This window comes from Trichomycterus rosablanca, chromosome 1 (genome assembly GCF_030014385.1).
Source record: "Trichomycterus rosablanca isolate fTriRos1 chromosome 1, fTriRos1.hap1, whole genome shotgun sequence".
Taxonomy (NCBI): domain Eukaryota; kingdom Metazoa; phylum Chordata; class Actinopteri; order Siluriformes; family Trichomycteridae; genus Trichomycterus; species Trichomycterus rosablanca.
In genome coordinates, this window is record NC_085988.1 from 31,562,541 (window position 1) to 31,581,124 (window position 18,584).

At 38.8% G+C, this 18,584-nt stretch overlaps 1 protein-coding gene across 1 annotated transcript in view; it reads right to left on the minus strand.

Moving 5' to 3' along the window:
• pamr1b (peptidase domain containing associated with muscle regeneration 1b) overlaps positions 1–18,584 on the minus strand; it is a 53,240-nt gene that overhangs the window by 8,959 nt on the left and 25,697 nt on the right. Inside the window, exons 5-6 of the mRNA XM_062991337.1 lie at positions 6,436–6,653; positions 5,221–5,328 (exon numbers count right to left, since the gene is read on the minus strand). Of these exons, the coding sequence (XP_062847407.1) occupies positions 5,221–5,328; positions 6,436–6,653 (326 nt within the window). The remainder of the gene's footprint in view (positions 1–5,220; positions 5,329–6,435; positions 6,654–18,584) is intronic.

The window sequence follows — 18,584 nt, forward strand, 5'->3', positions numbered from 1 at the left end:
CTTTATAAAAAAGGTCAGAGCAGACTCTACCTACTCAGGAGACTGCGGTCATTTGGAGTGCGGGGGGAACTCTTGAGGACTTTTTTTGATACAGTGGTGGCATCAGCCATCTTTTATGGAGTGGTATGTTGGGGCAGCAGCATATCTACAGCGGACAGGAAGAGACTAGACAAACTTATTAAGAGGGCTGGCTCTGTCCTGGGGAGCCCCTTAGACCCAGTGCAGGTGGTGGGAGACAGAAGGATGTTAGCCAAGCTGGCATCCATGCTGGAGAACGACTCCCACCCCATGCATGAGACTCTGGCAGCACTGGGCAGCTCCTTCAGTGACAGGCTGCTTCACCCCAAATGTGTGAAGGAGCGGTATCGCAGGTCCTTCCTTCCTGCTGCTGTTAGACTGTATAACCAGCACTGCTCCAGATAGATCACACACACACTCTAAATCATTCATTATTCATAACAATGTGCAACTTTTTCCCCATGTAATTATTACAATGTGCAATATGTGCAATATTTTTTCCCATGTGCAATTATTGTTTGTAATTATTTGTAAATATTTAGTTTTTGACTTTTTATTATTATTATTGTTATACACTGTACTTTTTATTGTCTATTTTTTGTACTGAGTGCTTTACTGTCCCTTTGCTGCTGCAACACTGTGAATTTCCCCACTGTGGGACTAATAAAGGATTATCTTATCTTATCTTATCTTATCTTCTCTTTTTCTCACATACTGATGACGATTGGATCCAAAAGTTGTTTCTTGGCTGCCACCCTTCCAAAAATACCATTCCTAATTAAGCTTCTTGGGACTATACAAGGGTCAACTTGGCATCCTGATGAAACTGCCAGATGCTGAGCCAGGTCCTTGTTGGACTTCTTTCAGTTTCCCAAAGAAAAGACTCTGAGAAACGTCTCATCAGATTTTTTAAGTATTCTTGGCCTTTCAGTCTTTTTGTCCTTGACCTCTCCTGATACTTAAAATTTATATATAACAGCTTAAGATCCACATATTAAGTATCCAGTTTGTTTGCTGATTTTCTCTTGTGAGTGGTTGCTGAGGCAAAATTATGAATTTACACCTGTCAGATTCTGTGATGTTTAGCATTTTAAATGGAAATGTGATTGAAAATTGGTCCTATGCAAATTAGCAATTAAACTAATATGAGATGTTTATGTAATGTTTAAGCATGTTTAGCTCTGACACAAATTTTACTCTTCTGTTACTGGTTTGTCTTGCTACATAACCAACCTTCTTACGTTTTCGTTCTTGTAAATCATTGTTTTTGTTTCAGTATTTTTTTTTGTTTTGTTGTAGGTGCATCCAGAAATGAGCAGAGCAGTGTATTTACTGGGGTAAGCTTGGACTGTAAAATATTCAATATGTTACAAAGAATTACAGTACACTTGCTTGTATGAGGTCATGCAGAATGTATCTTTTATAATGAGCTGGGTTTTTACTTCTTTCCATGGAAAGAAACATAAATAATAGTATTATTGGCTTCTGATAAAGGCAGTTTTTTTGTTATGCTCTTGTTTAATCTAAAACGATTAGCCTATCACATGTTCCAGTGGTAATATTTAATACAAACACTTAGCGTAACGAAAATCCTCTTAGTTGGTTCACTCTCTCCATGATACTTTGTTTCCTTCCTCTCATCCCTCAAATAAAAAAAAAATGAAATTGGATATTTGGATCATGAGCCAATTCAATCAAAAGTATCCCACCCTGTTGAAATATTCAGCAAAGTTGTTCTTGTGGTTAGTTTATGAAATGAAATCTATTCTAACCACAGTAGACACATTTGTCCTCCAAACACAAAGCTGGTCCTTAGCCAGGCTCCAGGCCGACACAGACACACTCAGAACACAGTCCTACAGAGTCCAACTAAGACTGTAAAACTTGAATGTGCCATTGTACATGCATTGTTGTATAAGGAGTTATACAAACTATAATGGTCACATTACTGGCTGCAGACAATTCCCCAAATACTCTAAGCTTTAATAAGTAAAGTCAGGCCAGTGATTAGATGGTTGCCAGTTCAGTCCCCACTACTGCCAAGTTGCCACTGTTTGGCAAGGCCCCAATTGCCAGAAATGTAAATGTATTGTAAATTCGTCAGTAAGTCAAGTTAAGAGTCATGTCCTTCTGCACTGCCATTTGGCCGGCAGAAGGGCCACAGAGGCGCAGATGATTGATGTGTGAGTTTTTTCCTTCTTAGTTTCCTGTAGGCACACTTTTTGTTTCACATCTGTATTTGAATTTCTTTAAAACATGCCACCATGTGCTGCTTTTTGACCTTCAAGAATGTTTCATAATGCCAAATTTTAAAATGCCAGGTTCTATTTAAGTGATGTTTAGAACAGGTCCAGCAGGAATAATGCCTGAGTGTGGCTAGTGTTTGTTTGTTTATCAGGATTTTAACGTCATGTTTTATCAGTTTAAAACAAGGTTTAAAACAAGGTATAACAAGGTTATATTGAACACAGTCATGGACAATTTAGTATCTCCAATTGACCTCACTTGCATGTTATTGGACTGTGGGAGGAAACCGGAGCACCCGGAGTAAACCCAGGCAGACATGGGAAGAACATGCAAACTCCACACAGAAAGGACCCAGACCACCCCACCTGGGAATCGAACCCAGGACCTTCTTGCGTGTGGCTAGTGAAATTGAACCCAAATTTAATTTGGCAAATACCTTTTCACAACATTGCAGATGTATTTCATGTAAACTCAAAATTGCCAACCTAAAATGGGTTTACAATGGGAAATGGGTTTACAAAGTGTTCAGAGCAACAGACGTGCTACAGTCAGTAATTGTATACCCACAACGTTTATCTGTATAGTAAGTGTAGCTTATCTGTATGGTAAGTGTAGTCAATAAATGTATGTACCAGATATGTGTACTTAATAAAGTGCTCAGGGACTTCCTTTAGCACATTCTTGGACATGGAAAATTTAGTGGGTTTGTTTCACCATTAGCATCACTTTCAGTCATGAAAATTAAACCACTAGTCCTAAAACAAGAAAAAAATACAGGAACGTTTTTTCATTGGTCAGGCTGCATTCACATGAGTTGTGGGTATTGTAATAGTAAGAGAATGGAAAAATGTTACAGCATTCAAACACAAACATATGAGAGGCGTGGGGAGAGAGGAAAACTGATAGACCGTGAGAGAGAGAGCATTGTGGAATAGATAGTTGTCTGAGGAGATCACAAATGCCTTTCCACTGGCATCCTAGTCATTACACACACACACACACACACACACACACGGTTCATTTAAATCCCTAAGCAGAAATAGCAGACCTTTACCATTTAGTGGTTAAAGTATATTCTGAATACACTGACCTAAATCAATTCACTACTGGATTAAATGTAAATGGACGTTGCCATGGACTTTACTAAAAACACTTTTTGTTACAGCAAATTAGTAAGGGCTGGTGCAGCCTAGACCCAGGGTGCAAGCAAATTCTTTGCTAACTATACTTTATACTAAGTAAAAAAATGTTTGTGATATAAATTCAGTACAAATCCCATTCCCAGAAAAGTTGGGACACAATGGTCATGCACATTAAGCTTGATGTTTCTGCCCTTGGCTTTACGCACCAAGGTTTCCTTGTATTCCCTGAATTTTTTCATAATATTGTGAACTCTAGTTTAACTCTAGTCTTTTTTGCCTTTTCCCACAACTTTCTGAGTGTTGTAGATATCACATTCTATTGTTTTTAATTTACAAAATACACATTTGGCAGTAAAAACAGTTATCAGTTTAAATAATATAACAAATTATAGTTATTGGTTTTTATTGCATCTTTAGAAAGTGTTCTTTATGCATTTTCTCTCCTTTTTCTCCCTTTTTAGCGCATCCAATTGCCCCATTGCATCATGCTTCCTCTCCACCAATGCCAATCCCTGCTCTGATTGAGGAGAACAAAGCTAACCCATGCCCCCTCCGACACCTGGGCAGCATGCAGTATGCATATTATCACCTACACTTTGACGAGTGCAGTGCAGCTCAGCGTTGTGTACGGAGAGGACACACCCTGAGAGCACTCTTTTCTCATCTCTGTGCAGGCGCCATCAATCAGCCAGCAGAGGTCGTAATTGCACCAGTTATGAGAGAGAGAGAGACCTCATCCGGCTTAGTCCCGCCCATATCTAAACAACAGGCCAATCGTTGTTTATGTGGCCGCTTAGCCTTAGCCGGCAGGCAGAGCTAAGATTTGATACAGTGTATTCAAGATGTATTCTGGTTCCAGTGTGTGTTTTACCGCTGCGCCACCTGAACGGCGTGTCCAAGCTTTTCTGACAATGAGATTTGTAAATAAAGTAAAATAAGAAGGTAAATGAATGTTGTGTTATGCATAAATCTAGCAGCAGTATCTATTTTGACAGTTGTATGTGGTCATAAAACAAATCTGAAGGACACTCTAAAGGAAAAATTGAAAAAATAACAATAAACCAAATACAAATGAACAAGGACACAGGGTGTCATTAAAGCCAATAGAGCCCCCACCAGATGGCATTCATGATGGACATTTGGCACCCAAATTAAAGTTTTTTGCCTTATTTGGTCTCCAAGAACATAACCACACTAGTAATCAGCAAAGACATAACAGTAGAGTTTCCAAAATACATCAGTCATGTTTTCTTTGCTGTAATGTGTGGATGTGCTCTTTGAGCAAACTAAACAAACTGAAATGTCTAGTGTCTAGTCAAACATGGCAAGTAGATGTCAGTGATAAAGTTTGGTCAGTATTTTCCTCTGTCTTTGGCTGTACATTGTTGGTAGGAGCAAGGAGTGTCTTTCATATAAAACTAGACACAGGCTGATAAAGGGCTGCACTGTTTAAATCCTTTTTTGTACTGGGCGACTGGGTGGCTCTGTGGGTAGCACTGTCGCCTCACAGCAAAAAGGTCCCTGGTTTGATTCCCAGGTGGAGTGGTCCGGGTCTTTTCTGTGTGGAGTTTGCATGTTCTTCCTGTGTCTTCGTGGGTTTCCTCCCACAGTCCAGAATTGGAGATACCAAATTGTCTGAAACTGTGTTTGACATTAAACTTAAACTGAATCTTGTGTAACCAGTAACTACCTGTCCTTTCATGAATGTTACCAAAGTGTGAAACATGATGTTAAAATCCTAATAAATCAATACTTTTTTGTTGCTTTGTTTGGTTGTAAAGTAACTTTTCTTTTTTACAAATATGCCACTTACCATATTCACATCTCTTGCCTGTGTATCCAGCCAGACAGGCACAGTGAAAGGAGTAGGACGAGTCTAATATACATGTGCCATCATGCAGACAGGGAGAGGAGGTACATGCTACACAAAGACACACAAATGTTAATGACTGGCAGTATGGTTTGGATTACAGTTAATGCATGAAAAGCATTTCTACATTGTATGAAGTTCATAATAAATATTTGTATAAAATGCATGATACCTAATATATAACCTGTATGTATGTACACCGATCAGCCATAACATTAAAACCACCTCCTTGTTTCTACACTCACTGTCCATTTTATCAGCTTCACTTACCATACACTAGAAGCACTTTGTAGTTCTCTGCATGCTTTGTTATCCCCCTTTCATGCTGTTCTTCAATGGTCAGGACTCTCCCAGGACCACTACAGAGTAGGTATTATTTGGGTGGTGGATCATTCTCAGCACTGCAGTGACACTGATGTGGTGGTGGTGTGTTAGTGTCACTGCTGGACTGAGAATAATTCACCAACCAAAAACATCCAGCCAACAGCGCCCTGTGGGCAGCGTCCTGTGACCACTGATGAAGGTCTAGAAGATGACCAACTCAAACAGCAGCAATAGATGAGCGATCGTCTCTGATGTTACATCTACAAGGTGGACCAACTAGGTAGGAGTGTCTAATAGATTGGACAGTGAGTGGACATGGTATTTAAAAACTCCAGCATAGCTGTTGTGTCTGATCCACTCATACCAGCACAACACACACTAACACACCACCACGATGTCATTGTCACTGCAGTGCTGAGAATGATCCACCACCTAAATAATACCTACTCTGTGGTGGTCCTGACCATTGAAGAACAGCGTGAAAGCAGGCTAAAAAAGCATGTAAAGAAACATATGGACTACTGCATTACTATTACTATATGGTAAGTGGAGCTGATAAAATGGACAGTGAGTGTAAAAACAAGGAGGTGGTTTTAATGTTATGGCTGATCTGTGTATGTATGATTGTATTGTGTACGTACAGTATGTAAGACTACCACTATAAGGGCTTATCTGAAAGATTAACAAAGAAATGCCAATCATTTCTTTGTTTATTTTTAGTAACTGTCTTATCCTGATGAGGGTGTTCAGTAAAATGATATCAGATTTGACTTCCTTTCTTGTCTGTGGTAATCGTTTATAGTTTATATAAACACATGTATCATACGTTCTCACCTGAGTTCTCCTGAAAGATGGCAAACAAACCATCAAAGTTCTTGTAGCCATCAGACACAAACAGTATGTGCAAGGAGTTGCCAGTGCTGTGTATAGGAGGAGGTCGCTCATTTCCACAGAATCGACCAATAACCTGAGAGTTTATACTTTCACCATCTCTGACCTCAACATAGTCATAGCGGCAGCTGTGGTCGAATTCCAGACTCAACATCATGAACCTGTCTCCAAAAGAGAAAAGCAGAAATGAAATAAAACAGTCCATGTTCTTTTTACAGTACACGACCCTGTTGCATGCCATTCAGATTATCCTCATAATTCCACTGCTTAAACAAGACATTTTGTTACTTCATACCCTTTTATTTAGCAGCCTTTTTATTTAATTCAATAATACATTTCTACTTTTAATAGTGGATTTCATTAAGTCATGGAGTAGAAATGTTTAACATTATCTCACTGAATTTCCATGGAGATGATTAGTGTCCTGTTTAACTGAAAAAGTGCTGCAATGTTTTCCTGGCAGTCAATCTATTTTTCTGGTCCCTTGTTCAAGTTTATATTGCAACAGAACGGCTAATAAGGAGCTGGCATGCCAGTTAGCAAATGTAAAAATAAATAAATAAATAAAAACACTTTCCTTTACATTGCCTAACACTGAAACCAGGGTTCTAAAGTCTATGTGTTTTTCTTTTTGTGACTTGTCTGCATAAGATATTAAGGTGAAAAAAAGCTATTAATTCATGATTTAAAGTTGAGATCATGGCTTTGCTGAGTGGGTGTAATTTCAGTACCATGAGTGAACAAGGCCCTGATTGTTTCTGTATGCTAATAATGGGACAATTAGTCAGGTGCAAAGCACAAGCAAAGTAGGACAGTTTTAGTAGTAATCAACAGTTGTTGTGATCCTGTTGTTATATACATCCACTAAAATATAAAGTGCTACTTGACCTGCTTTACAGTATCTTAGTGAGGTTATTGAGCACTACAACTAAACCAGGGCTGTGTAAATCTGGTTCTGGTGGTCTGGATTCTGATACTGTCTCATAGTGCTCTTGCTCTGTCCCAACCTTTTGTCCGGTATAAATGCAATACGTTGGGCCATCAGACTGGTCTAAGTTTTAGACCTGTAGGGCCATGGATGTCCATCCCAGCTTCAGACAAAGATGGGATGGGGCTTGCTGTCATACTGCCTCTCTTATATGAACACTCAGGTTTGTTGACAGTGGGGGAGGTGGTGCTGATTCCTGAGAGAGCATTTATGGCTGTGGTACTGTCTGGTTCTTTCTTTTACTTATTGTATTATAAATACGGGTTGGACAGCACAATGGCTCGGTGGGTAGCACCCGTGTCTGCATGGGTTTCATCCGGGAGCTCCGGTTTCCTCCCACAATTCAAAAACATGCAGTCAGGTTAATTGGCGACACTGAATTGCACTATAGGTTTATGGGTGTGTGTATGTGTGTCTGCCCTGCAATGGACTGGCGCCCCGTCCAGGGTGTTACTGTGTGCCTTGCGCACCATTGAAAAGCTGGGATAGCCCCCCTCCGATTGAATAAGCAGTTAAGAAAGTGAGTGAGTAAATACGGGTCTGGAGCTGCATGCTATACTCTGCACAACTGACTTATAAATTATGTTCCTTCTATCATATTTTAACTTTGCCCCCTAATCCCCATGTGGTCCTGACATGTACCTTCCCACCTTCCTAAGGATATATCTTGTGGGCTTAAGGCTGCCATGCCACCAAGGCCATATCTGCTATACTTCTGGATGTAATAGGAATCTGCAGTGAGTGTGCTTATAATGCCCATAAACATTAGTCTACAATGCTGTGGAAAAAAGTTATTTCACCCCTTCCCAATTTCTTCTCGAAGGTCTTCCTTATTATATAGGGAGTTTTTCCCCATGCTTTTGTCACCACTGATTTGCTCATTGGAGATTTTAAGACCTACAGTATATTTCTATAAAGTTTTCTTTAAGAGAAAATTTCTTGTTAAAAGTGCTGTACACAGTGGTGTTAAGTTATAAGCACACAGTAGTTGTCTTTTAATTTTTCAGCAGTTGTAATAAAACACATTTTATTACATATATGTGGTAGGTATGGTACAGATGCTGTATGTTATTAAAGTCAGTTAAACATGTAAGATATGGAAAAAAAAATAAACTGATGCTTGTTAAATCACCACATAAGTCACCCTAAACTTTTAAAAGAGTTTTTTTAATTAATTTCTTTTTGAGGAATTGATATGAATGTGCTGATTGGCCAAAACTTACTCTGTAGTGGTTTTGTGACATTTTTTAAATGCATAGAGGCCTAACCTTTTTATTACTTGCAAAGTGTATATATGTGGTAATTATAGTGCAGATGCTGAAAGTTAGTGCTGTATGTTATTGAAGTCAGTAAAGGTTTTAAGAAATGCAAAAACAATCAACTGCTGCTTGTTAACTTTATGTAACTATTTGTAGCATACAAAATACATTCACCCTAAACTTTATATACATGTTTGTCATTCACTTCTTTTACTGAACAATTACATATGGCAACTGGACATATGGAAGCACTTTTGCTTCTTTGCCTTTCAGACTTTAACCCTTTTGTAATGTTTTTCCCTGCTCATGCTGAAGGGTTGTCTTTGATGCTCTACACTTAAGTGTTAAGTTGGTGGGTCTACCTCCACCACATGTTACAGGAAAACTGTATGGGACTCAGTGGAGGTGGACAGACTTAAAGGAGCCATAGAGCATCGGGACAACATTATGGGTCAACTCAAGCAAGTCCTGGATAAGCTGCAGACCCTGGTCAATGCACAGACCACAGTCAAGTCAAGTCAAATTTGTTTGTATAGCTCTTTTTACGATGGACATTGTCTCAAAGCAACTTCACAGAATCCAGGACCAACAGACCAAAAACCCCTGATGAGGAAGCCAAGAGTGACAGTGGCAAGGAAAAACTCCCTTAAATTACAGGAAGTAACCTTGAGAGGAACCAGACTCAGCAGGGACCCTTCCTAATTGGGTGGCCTGGAGAATAATTTGAATAAATATGATTTACACAAATTTACATTTGTCTTTTCGACATTTAGCAGACGCTTTTATCCAAAGCAACTTACAGTACTGTGACAGTACACAGTCTAAGCAATTAAGGGTTAAGGGCCTTGCTCAAGGGTCCAACTGTGGCAGCCTTGCAGTGGTGGGGCTTGAACCAGTGACCTTCTGATTACTAGTCCAGTACCTTCACCGCTAGGCTACAATTGCCCTACACAAATCATACATACACAAAATTAAATTGAAATAAAAGTTATAACTAGCAAAAAATATTAATAATGTAAACAATATTAGCAACAGCAACAATTATGTAAACCACAGCACAAGCATTTGACCTCCCAATGGCACCACTCACCAGTGAGCACCTCCCTTATACTCTAAAGGACCCCCACCCCCACTATACTAAGCCCCATATACCATATGCCAGCTCCTGAACAAAATGATGAACTTGGTTAAAGCAGAGGGTTCCTGCTTCACTGTTTGATTGTTTTTGAGCTCCAGCCCTTGAGTTTTCCCACTGAGTGGTCAAAGATTGTTTATATTCTCACACTACTCTCTGGGCAGGACAACTTGGGCCAACACGATTTAAAGAGAATGAGCCAGACTTGTGCTTCATCACGGATCTGCGGCAAACTTTTGACTGCCCAGCTAGGGGGGAAATGGACCTTCATCCTTTCAGTGACCTGCTACATAATACAGCAAATCTTCAAAACAAGAGGGTGTGGTTCTTATGGTCATACTTTAGCAGAGAGCAGGTTCATTATGAGCCACACACTTTTAGCCACACAAATATACAGGGTTATACAACTGGAAGAATCTTGTTAGTGTCTTGGGGCTATTCATTTGACAGAAAATGATTATTGTGCATAAATATACACAATGCTGTTGCTTTCACACCACAAAACTGTGGTCTAAACTGTGCAAAGCTGTACAACTTTAGTATAATAAGTACTATTCACTGCCAACTACAATTTCATACCAGTTACAAGCATTATAAACAGCTCATCACTATAAAAAGTAATGACATAATTGCACATTACTGAATTAAAATTATTGCACAATGTAATGGTTTTCTTACATCCTTCAATCATATGATCCTTTCACATCCTTTCTGTGTCAGCTTCTATAATAATCCAGTAAGGTCTTTATATTAAAGAGTACTTAATTTAGGAAAAAGCAAACATTTTAAAATGTAACAAGTTCTGCCCTTTTTCTTATTTAATTTAAGTAAAATCATAATCATACAGTAAAAAATAGAATAAGCCACATAAAATGTTTGCAAATGCACAAAAAATGTTTAAATCACATTTGAAACTGTAGAAAAAAGTGTAGAAATAATACTCCAATAATTACTGCACTGAGTACATGACCCATGACATTCTTATATGTAGGCCGACCTGACAATCATGTAGGACAACCGGTAGTGCTTGCCATGACCACAATGAACACTAAGCATTACAATAAGTTTGGCAATCATAAATGGAAAAGAACAGTGAGATATCCACTGTTTTAAGTTATTTTGCTTAATATGCAAATTGGATTGAACGGATGGATTGAAATCTGGACATGTGACCTAATTTCTTCATTTTTGATCTATAAGCTGAACTGAACCTGCAGTTCTGTTTCGAATTTCCCCTACTTTGAACACATCTGATTTAGCTTCTGGATAATTATCAGACCCTTTATAAGCTGAATCCGGTACTTTAAGAGCAGGGAAAGCTTTATGCATTGCAGGGCAGTGGGCCCCCAGGAGTCAGAACTGGGGTCGAGAATCTATTTAATAATGTTACCATTAGTTACCTGTACAGAATTTTAGCAACATAGAAATACTGTAGATCTTTTACCACATTAAAGTGTCTACATGAAATATGCATGTATTTACACCAAAATATTGTGGCGAGCGGCTAGCTTGCTAAGCTAATAGATGTAAACAGTAGCCATCTGCAGCATGCCAACAGTTAAAATAGGGATTTATGTAACATCAAGTGTAGTTTGTTGAATGATTGGTGTGCTTGATTTTATTTACTATATAAATCTATGTTAGTGATTTTAGTTACCCCAGCCCATTTGAGAGTGTTTGGTATGCTTCCATGGTCTGTCTGTTTGTCTGTCACTGGCCTCTGATTGTCTTTGACTGAGTCTATGCCACAACACACCGATCAGCCATGACAGTAAAACCACCTCCTTGTTTCTACACACACTGTCCATTTTATCAGCTCAACTTACCATATAGAAGCACTTTGTAGTTCTACAATTACTGACTGTAGTCCATCTGTTTCTCTACATACTTTTTTTAGCCTGCTTTCACCCTGTTCTTCAATGGTCAGGACCCCCACAGGACCACCACAGAGCAGGTATTATTTAGGTGGTGGATCATTCTCAGCACTGCAGTGATAGTGACATGGTGGTGGTGTGTTAGTGCGTGTTGTGCTGATATGAGTGGATCAGACACAGCAGCGCTGCTGGAGTTTTTAAATACCGTGTTCACTCACTGTCCACTCTATTAGACACTCCTACCTAGTTGGTCCACCTTGTAGATGTAAAGTCAGAGACGATCGCTCATCTATTGCTGCTGTTTGAGTTGGTCATCTTCTAGACCTTCATCAGTGGTCACAGGGCACTGCCCACAGGGCGCTGTTGGCAGGATATTTTTATCAGTCCGCAGTGACAGTGAGGAGTTTAAAAACTCCACTCATACCAGCACAACATACTAACACACCACCACCATGTCAGTGTCACTGCAGTGCTGAGAATGATCCACCACCTAAATAATACCTGCTCTGTGGTGGTCCTGTGGGGGTCCTGACCATTGAAGAACAGGGTGAAAGCAGGCTAAAAAAGTATGTAGAGAAACAGATGGACAACAGTCAGTAATTGTAGAACTACAAAGTGCTTCTATATGGTAAGTGGGGCTGATAAAATGGACAGTGAGTGTAGAAACAAGGAGGTGGTCATAATGTTATGACTGAGCGATGTATATAACACAAGATACTTCTCACAATATTGTTTCTACATTTGTAACGTAACTCAGCTGCTGAAGTAGTTCGCTAGTGAGTCACGTTAAGACTCATGTCCTTCTTCATTCTCATATGGCTGGTAGAGGGGTCAAGGAGGCACAGATGATTGATGTGTCAGTTTCTCTCAATTGACAATCAGCTGCACATTGTGAGAGTTAATTCTCTCCAGGTGGAAGTTTTTTCTGTATATCACGATTTCTCCCTCTCAGATTTGCCAGTAGTTCTGTTGGCAAACCTGCTATTTTTATGAAGCCAAGATACCAGGCTGCTCAGTCCGGTCCAGTTTTCCAGCTGACTTATTTCTTCCTGGGAACTTAGTGTTGCAGCATTTTTAAGCCTCACAATGGAACCACCCTGAGAGAGCAGATTGTCCCAGAGGCCTCAAAACATCCTGTTTTGCACGTTATGCCCCACGCAATTGGTGTGGCTGGGTTTGTCTGGTTGGTTCTGAGGGTTCCATAGCTTTCCTTTTTGTCAGAGAACTGAGTTATATCAGCCTGTCATATTATGAACATCAGTTCTTAGCTCTGCGCTATCCTTGCTCCATCTACAATTTTCTCTTGCGAGCTGTGGATGTTTTGTGTCTTTCATTTGTTTCATTGTTACTTTTATTTTGGCCACCTTTCTAATTTGTGATTGTCCCCTTTTTTGTTAGTGGCTTTTTTTTGTTCTACCTTGGATAATTATCTGGCAGTTGGGTTCTTTTTTTATTCTTGCAGGTGCGAGGCTTCACCTCATGCTTTATGCCTAGTTCACACTACACGATTTTTGCCCTCATTTTTGCTCGTCGACAGGTCGCCGCCAGATGTGACAGCTCAGAGGCAACTCGGCATTCACTTGGGGCTTGAAAATCGGTTGCCGATCGCTCGCAGACTCAAGAAAAAATATCTAGCATGTTAAATATCTGGATCAGTTGGCGACTCAAAATCATGTAGTGTGAAAGGTGTTGCGTTCAGGTTGTAATTGTTATAAACGCAAATTACAGAGGGGAAACCCTGGGGGAGGAGTTGTAAATACACAAAATATTTATTTGACTTCCAACTCTCTGTAGAACAAACAATCCTTTCAGAAAACCCACTCCTTCAGCCAGATAAATTTATTCTTCTTCTTTACTTCAACGCAGAAACAACTTTGATCACTTATTTCTTGCTGGCGTGCATTTTTGGAGGTGGTATCACTAAACCTCTTGTAACTTTGTGTTTTCATGACAAAACATAGTTTGGGAGACCAAATAGAATTGTCTGAGATTCCTCATAGTAATAGATCGTGTAGTGTGAAAACCACAACGACTTAAAAGACTCCCGATTACAAGAGATCAAGTTGTGTAGTGTGAACTGTACAGCGATCTGAACACCTTAAAAGTCGTGTAGTGTAAACTTGGCATTACTCACGAAGCACAACCCACCTCATTACAACGTTATTATTAAAGAACATTTAACAAGTCTTGAAAATACAAATAGGTGTTCACTGCATTGTTTGGTATATGCTAATTGTGAAAGTAAATGTGGACTATAACAATGTATACTGTTACACTTAGTTTGCACTTTTACAGTTAGAGCCATCTAGCAACGTTTTCCTCAGTTACAGGGTTTCTCAACTCCATTCCAGGTGGCTTAGTGCTGTGCAGTGTTTGAAGGTTTTACCTATCCAAACACCTGATTTAGCTGGTGAGATCATTTAAAGTTTTATATGTCCTGAATTAGGAATATATGAAGATGGGAAAGCTTGACACTTAAGGCAGGGCATGCAATGAATATCCAAAACTGATGCTTGGATACTTTGCTCTTTTCAACAGTAGTCACTAAGTAAGAAAAATAAATAATAAACACATGTTTCTTGACTAGTGATTTTATTACATGTTTTATGGTACTAGCCCAACATTAAAATGCTTGTGAACTTAGCTAATTGTTTTATTTATACATGGCTGAATGAAACCATACCACCACAGCCAGCTGGTGAATCATAGAGCAGTGCTGTGTTTAGGTAGCTGGTAGCTGGGACAGTGGTAGCCTAGTGGGTAGAGCTTTGGGCCATCAATCAAAAGGTTGAGAGTTTGAATCCCAGCTCTGCTATTCAGCCACTGTTTGGTCCTTGAGCAAGGCCCTTAACCTTGTCTGCTCCAGGGGCGCCGTACAATAGCAGACCCTGTGCTCTGACCCCACTTCCAAACGAGCAGGGATATGCAAAAAAAGAATTTAATTGTACTGTACACCTGTATATGTATAGATGACAAATAAAGGCATTCTATCTAGGCTAATGATTTTGTGTAAATAAAAGCAGAGCTTTGTGCTAAGCAATATATTAATTCTGAACATTAAAAAATCTAGTAATTATGACATGATCAAGCTGGCAAACTAATCAAATAATTGACCAAGATGTATCAATAAAGCCAAATAGTTGTTTTGATTTCAGCAGCCTCATATCCAGAAGTAAATTAAATTCTTTTTTTCTTCAGTAACAAAAGAAAGAAAAAAAGCTTTCAAAAGTTTTATCTCTGAAAAAAAGTTTAATATGTACTCTTGTTGGGTTTTGCTTTGGGTATAACCTTTCACCTGTTTTCCTTTTAACTCCCAAAAAGTAGATCGGCTATTTGAAATTGGTCTGACTTAGTTAGTAAATGTGTAAGTGCCCAGGTCCTGTCCTGTGTGTATTCCTGCCCAGTACCCTAGTGCCAGACTGTATTCAAGACAAAGTACTAATTAATTTATTTTATTGTTTACTTATTTTCTTTCTTTTGTTTTGTTGATAATCTGTTGTTACTGTTGTTTTAGACACTTAAGCACAGAAACCCAGTGGGACAAACATATTTCCAAAACCAAAGCCTTTTTTACAGCAAACGTCGTTATAAGATGGTGATTAATGACATACCTCATGACTTTAACAGGCGAGTATGACATTGTGTAACACTTTCGTAATTTATGGTGAGTCAGTCTTGCTAGGTTCACTGATTATCCATGCAAATCTAACCCTCTGTAGGAAAAAATAAGTGCAGTTTTACTTCTGGAGCCTCATTGTTTAGCTTATTGTGTTAAGGATGCACACTTTTGTTTTTGAGTGTTTATGGGGCAAAATAGCTGTAAACTTTCTATTGTCCCCTAGATGTAATTGAATGCAGGCACTACAATTACTGACTGTAGTCCATCTGTTTTTCTGCATACTGTTTTAGCCTGCTTTCACCCTGTTCTTCAATGATCAGGACCCCCACAGAGCAGGTATTATTTAGGTGGTGAATGATTCTCAGCACTGCAGTGACAATGACATTGTGGTGGTGTGTTAGTGTGTGTTGTGCTGGTATGAGTGGATCAGTCTCAGCAGCGCTGATGGGGTTTTTAAATACTGTGTCCACTCACTGTCCACTCTATTAGACACTCCTACCTAGTTGGTCCACCTTGTAGATGTAGAGTCAGAGATCTTTTGCTGCTGTTTGAGTTGGTCATCTTCTAGACCTTCATCAGTGGTCACACGACATTTACATTTTCGGCATTTAGCAGAAGCTTTTATCCAAAGCGACTTACAATTATGACTGAACATGATTTTTTTTAAGCAATTGAGGGTTAAGGGCCTTGCTCAGGGGCCCAACAGTGGCAACTTGGTGGTGGTAGTGGGGCTTGAACCGGCACCCTTCAGATTACTAGTCCAGTACCTTAACCACTAAGCTATCACTGCCACTGCCAGGACGGTGCCCAAGGGGCGCTGTTGGCTGGATATTTTTGGACTATTCTCAGTCCAGCAGTGACAGTAAGGTGTTTAAAAACTCCAGCAGCATTGCACACCACCACCATGTCAGTGTCACTGCAGTGCTGAGAATCATCCACCACCCAAATAATAGTTAATCTGTAGTGGTCCTGGAAGAGTCCTGACCATTGAAGAACAGCATGAAAGGGGGCTAACAAAGCATGCAGAGAAACAGATTAACTACAGTCAGTAATTGTAGAACTACAAAGTGCTTCTATATGGTAAGTGAAGCTGCTAAAATGGACACTGTGTACAGAAACAAGTAGGTGGTTTTAATGTTATGGCTGGTCGGTGTATATTACATAAAGTACAACAAATTCAGCTGGTTGACTTTTATTATAAACTAACCATCATATTATTAACAGGATCACTTTTCTCTACATCTTCCATCTAATATGTACTATTTCACCTAGTTTATGTAATGATGTCCTCTAAATGGCCAAAATTACGCCATTAAGATGTACCAGCATGTATCATCTTCACAGTTATAATAGCTTTTATTCTGCTGGGACAACACTTTACAAGATTTTGGTGTGTTTGTGGGAATTTGTGCCCATATAGTCAGAAAAACAGTTGTGGGTTCAAGCCATAATATTGGACAAAAAGGCGTGGCTTGCAACCAAGAGTCCGATTTACCTAGACTCTCCACACCAAACTTGTCTAAACTTTGCAGACCTTGCTTTTAAGCTTTTTCTAAAACTGTTGTCAATAATTGGAAGCATATAATTGTTTTTTAAAAAGTGATTTTATACACCTTTTGGCAGTGAGTGTGGCTAAACACCTCAGTATTACTAACTTAATAGTAATAAGGGGTTTCCACATACTTTTGTCATATAGTGCACATAAAGACATGTCACATTTTAAAGTAACAAATGTGGAGCTATAACTTTTATATTGTGCAGATATGGATCAAGTACAGAAAAGCTTTACCTGGATAACTACCAAGCTTTATAGTTCATAATGCACTATATTTATGAGTGAGGGTGTACAGCAGTGAGATAGACAAAATTGTGGAAGATTGTTTGCAGTGAGCAGTGTTCTAATACCTACAATTTAGCAGTCATTATTTATAGTCATAGTTTTGGTGTAATTGACTCAGCCAGTAGTGGTTAACATGCTGTGCTTCCTGCCAAAACACTTTGACTGAGCATGCCAGTGGTTATAAATTTCCATTTGCCCATAATACTTACCAGAATGATGTAATGTAGATAAAAAATAAAGAACCTTTATTCCAGTTACACCATCTGCACTATAACATTTATTTGTGGTGTGTTCTTGTGAACCTTTATTAACCATAAAGGTTATTTTTGTCTTAAGTTTTTACTATCATCATAAATTTAAGACCTTTTGGGAAAAGCTTACTTAAAAGTATAAAGTAATGAAGAAGAAGAAATACTTTGTTTCTTTAAGTATGTAAAACTAGAGGGCATTACAGTGGTACCTTGAAACTGAGTTGAGTTTTAAGGTATTTTTTTTCCCATAAGGATGTATGGGAAACCTGTTAATGCGTTCCATGGTCTCATGGAACGGCATATATTTCATTATATGAACATTATAGCATATATATTAATAATAACATTACATTAATATATTTTATTACCAACCTCTATTTATTTCTGGGGCGAATGTTGTTTACAATCACCATACCAAATTTTTAGCTTCTAACTAATTCTGATCTGGAGTTATTGGAGTTATTGGAGTAAGGCTTTACAACACAAAAAACCCAGATTATATTGCAGAAGAAATAAGTAAGATTAAGTATTTGTACTTTATAGTGTCGTTATTCAATACATTTGTTCCTTTTGGCTCTAAAGCTTTGTCAGACTCTGTCTACACACATGAAATTCACCCTCCCCATTCCATCACCTTGATCTGTGCAGAAGCAAACTGAATCACTGAATAAAAACAAGTCAGAACCGACTCTTTTCAAACAAATTATTCATTGGAATTGAATCAGGGAGCTGTGCTCTTTATCTATGGTAAAGATTCATTCGTTTTGCTTACTCTATTTCATTTTGGTGTCGTGAGTGAACAACTCCATGAATCAGAGCATTTGATCCAGAGATTCAGTCGTGGTTCAGGCCTTAACAAACAGCTGTATAAATCAATCAGAGCCTCCGAATTCAGATTTTGGGAGGAATTTCAGTTGTTCCTCTAATCTGAAGTAACATATGCAAATTTTTTTAGATATCTCCAATGTGTGTCATTTACTAGGTGAACTGGCAACAGAAAACTCTCTCTCCTGAATGGTTATAAAGGTATAAGTGACAGCTTAGTTAACCAATTACCAGTTTCAGCTTTTAACCAGTTGAATATGGATTTATATTTCTGGAAATATTCTGGAAACAAACAATAAAT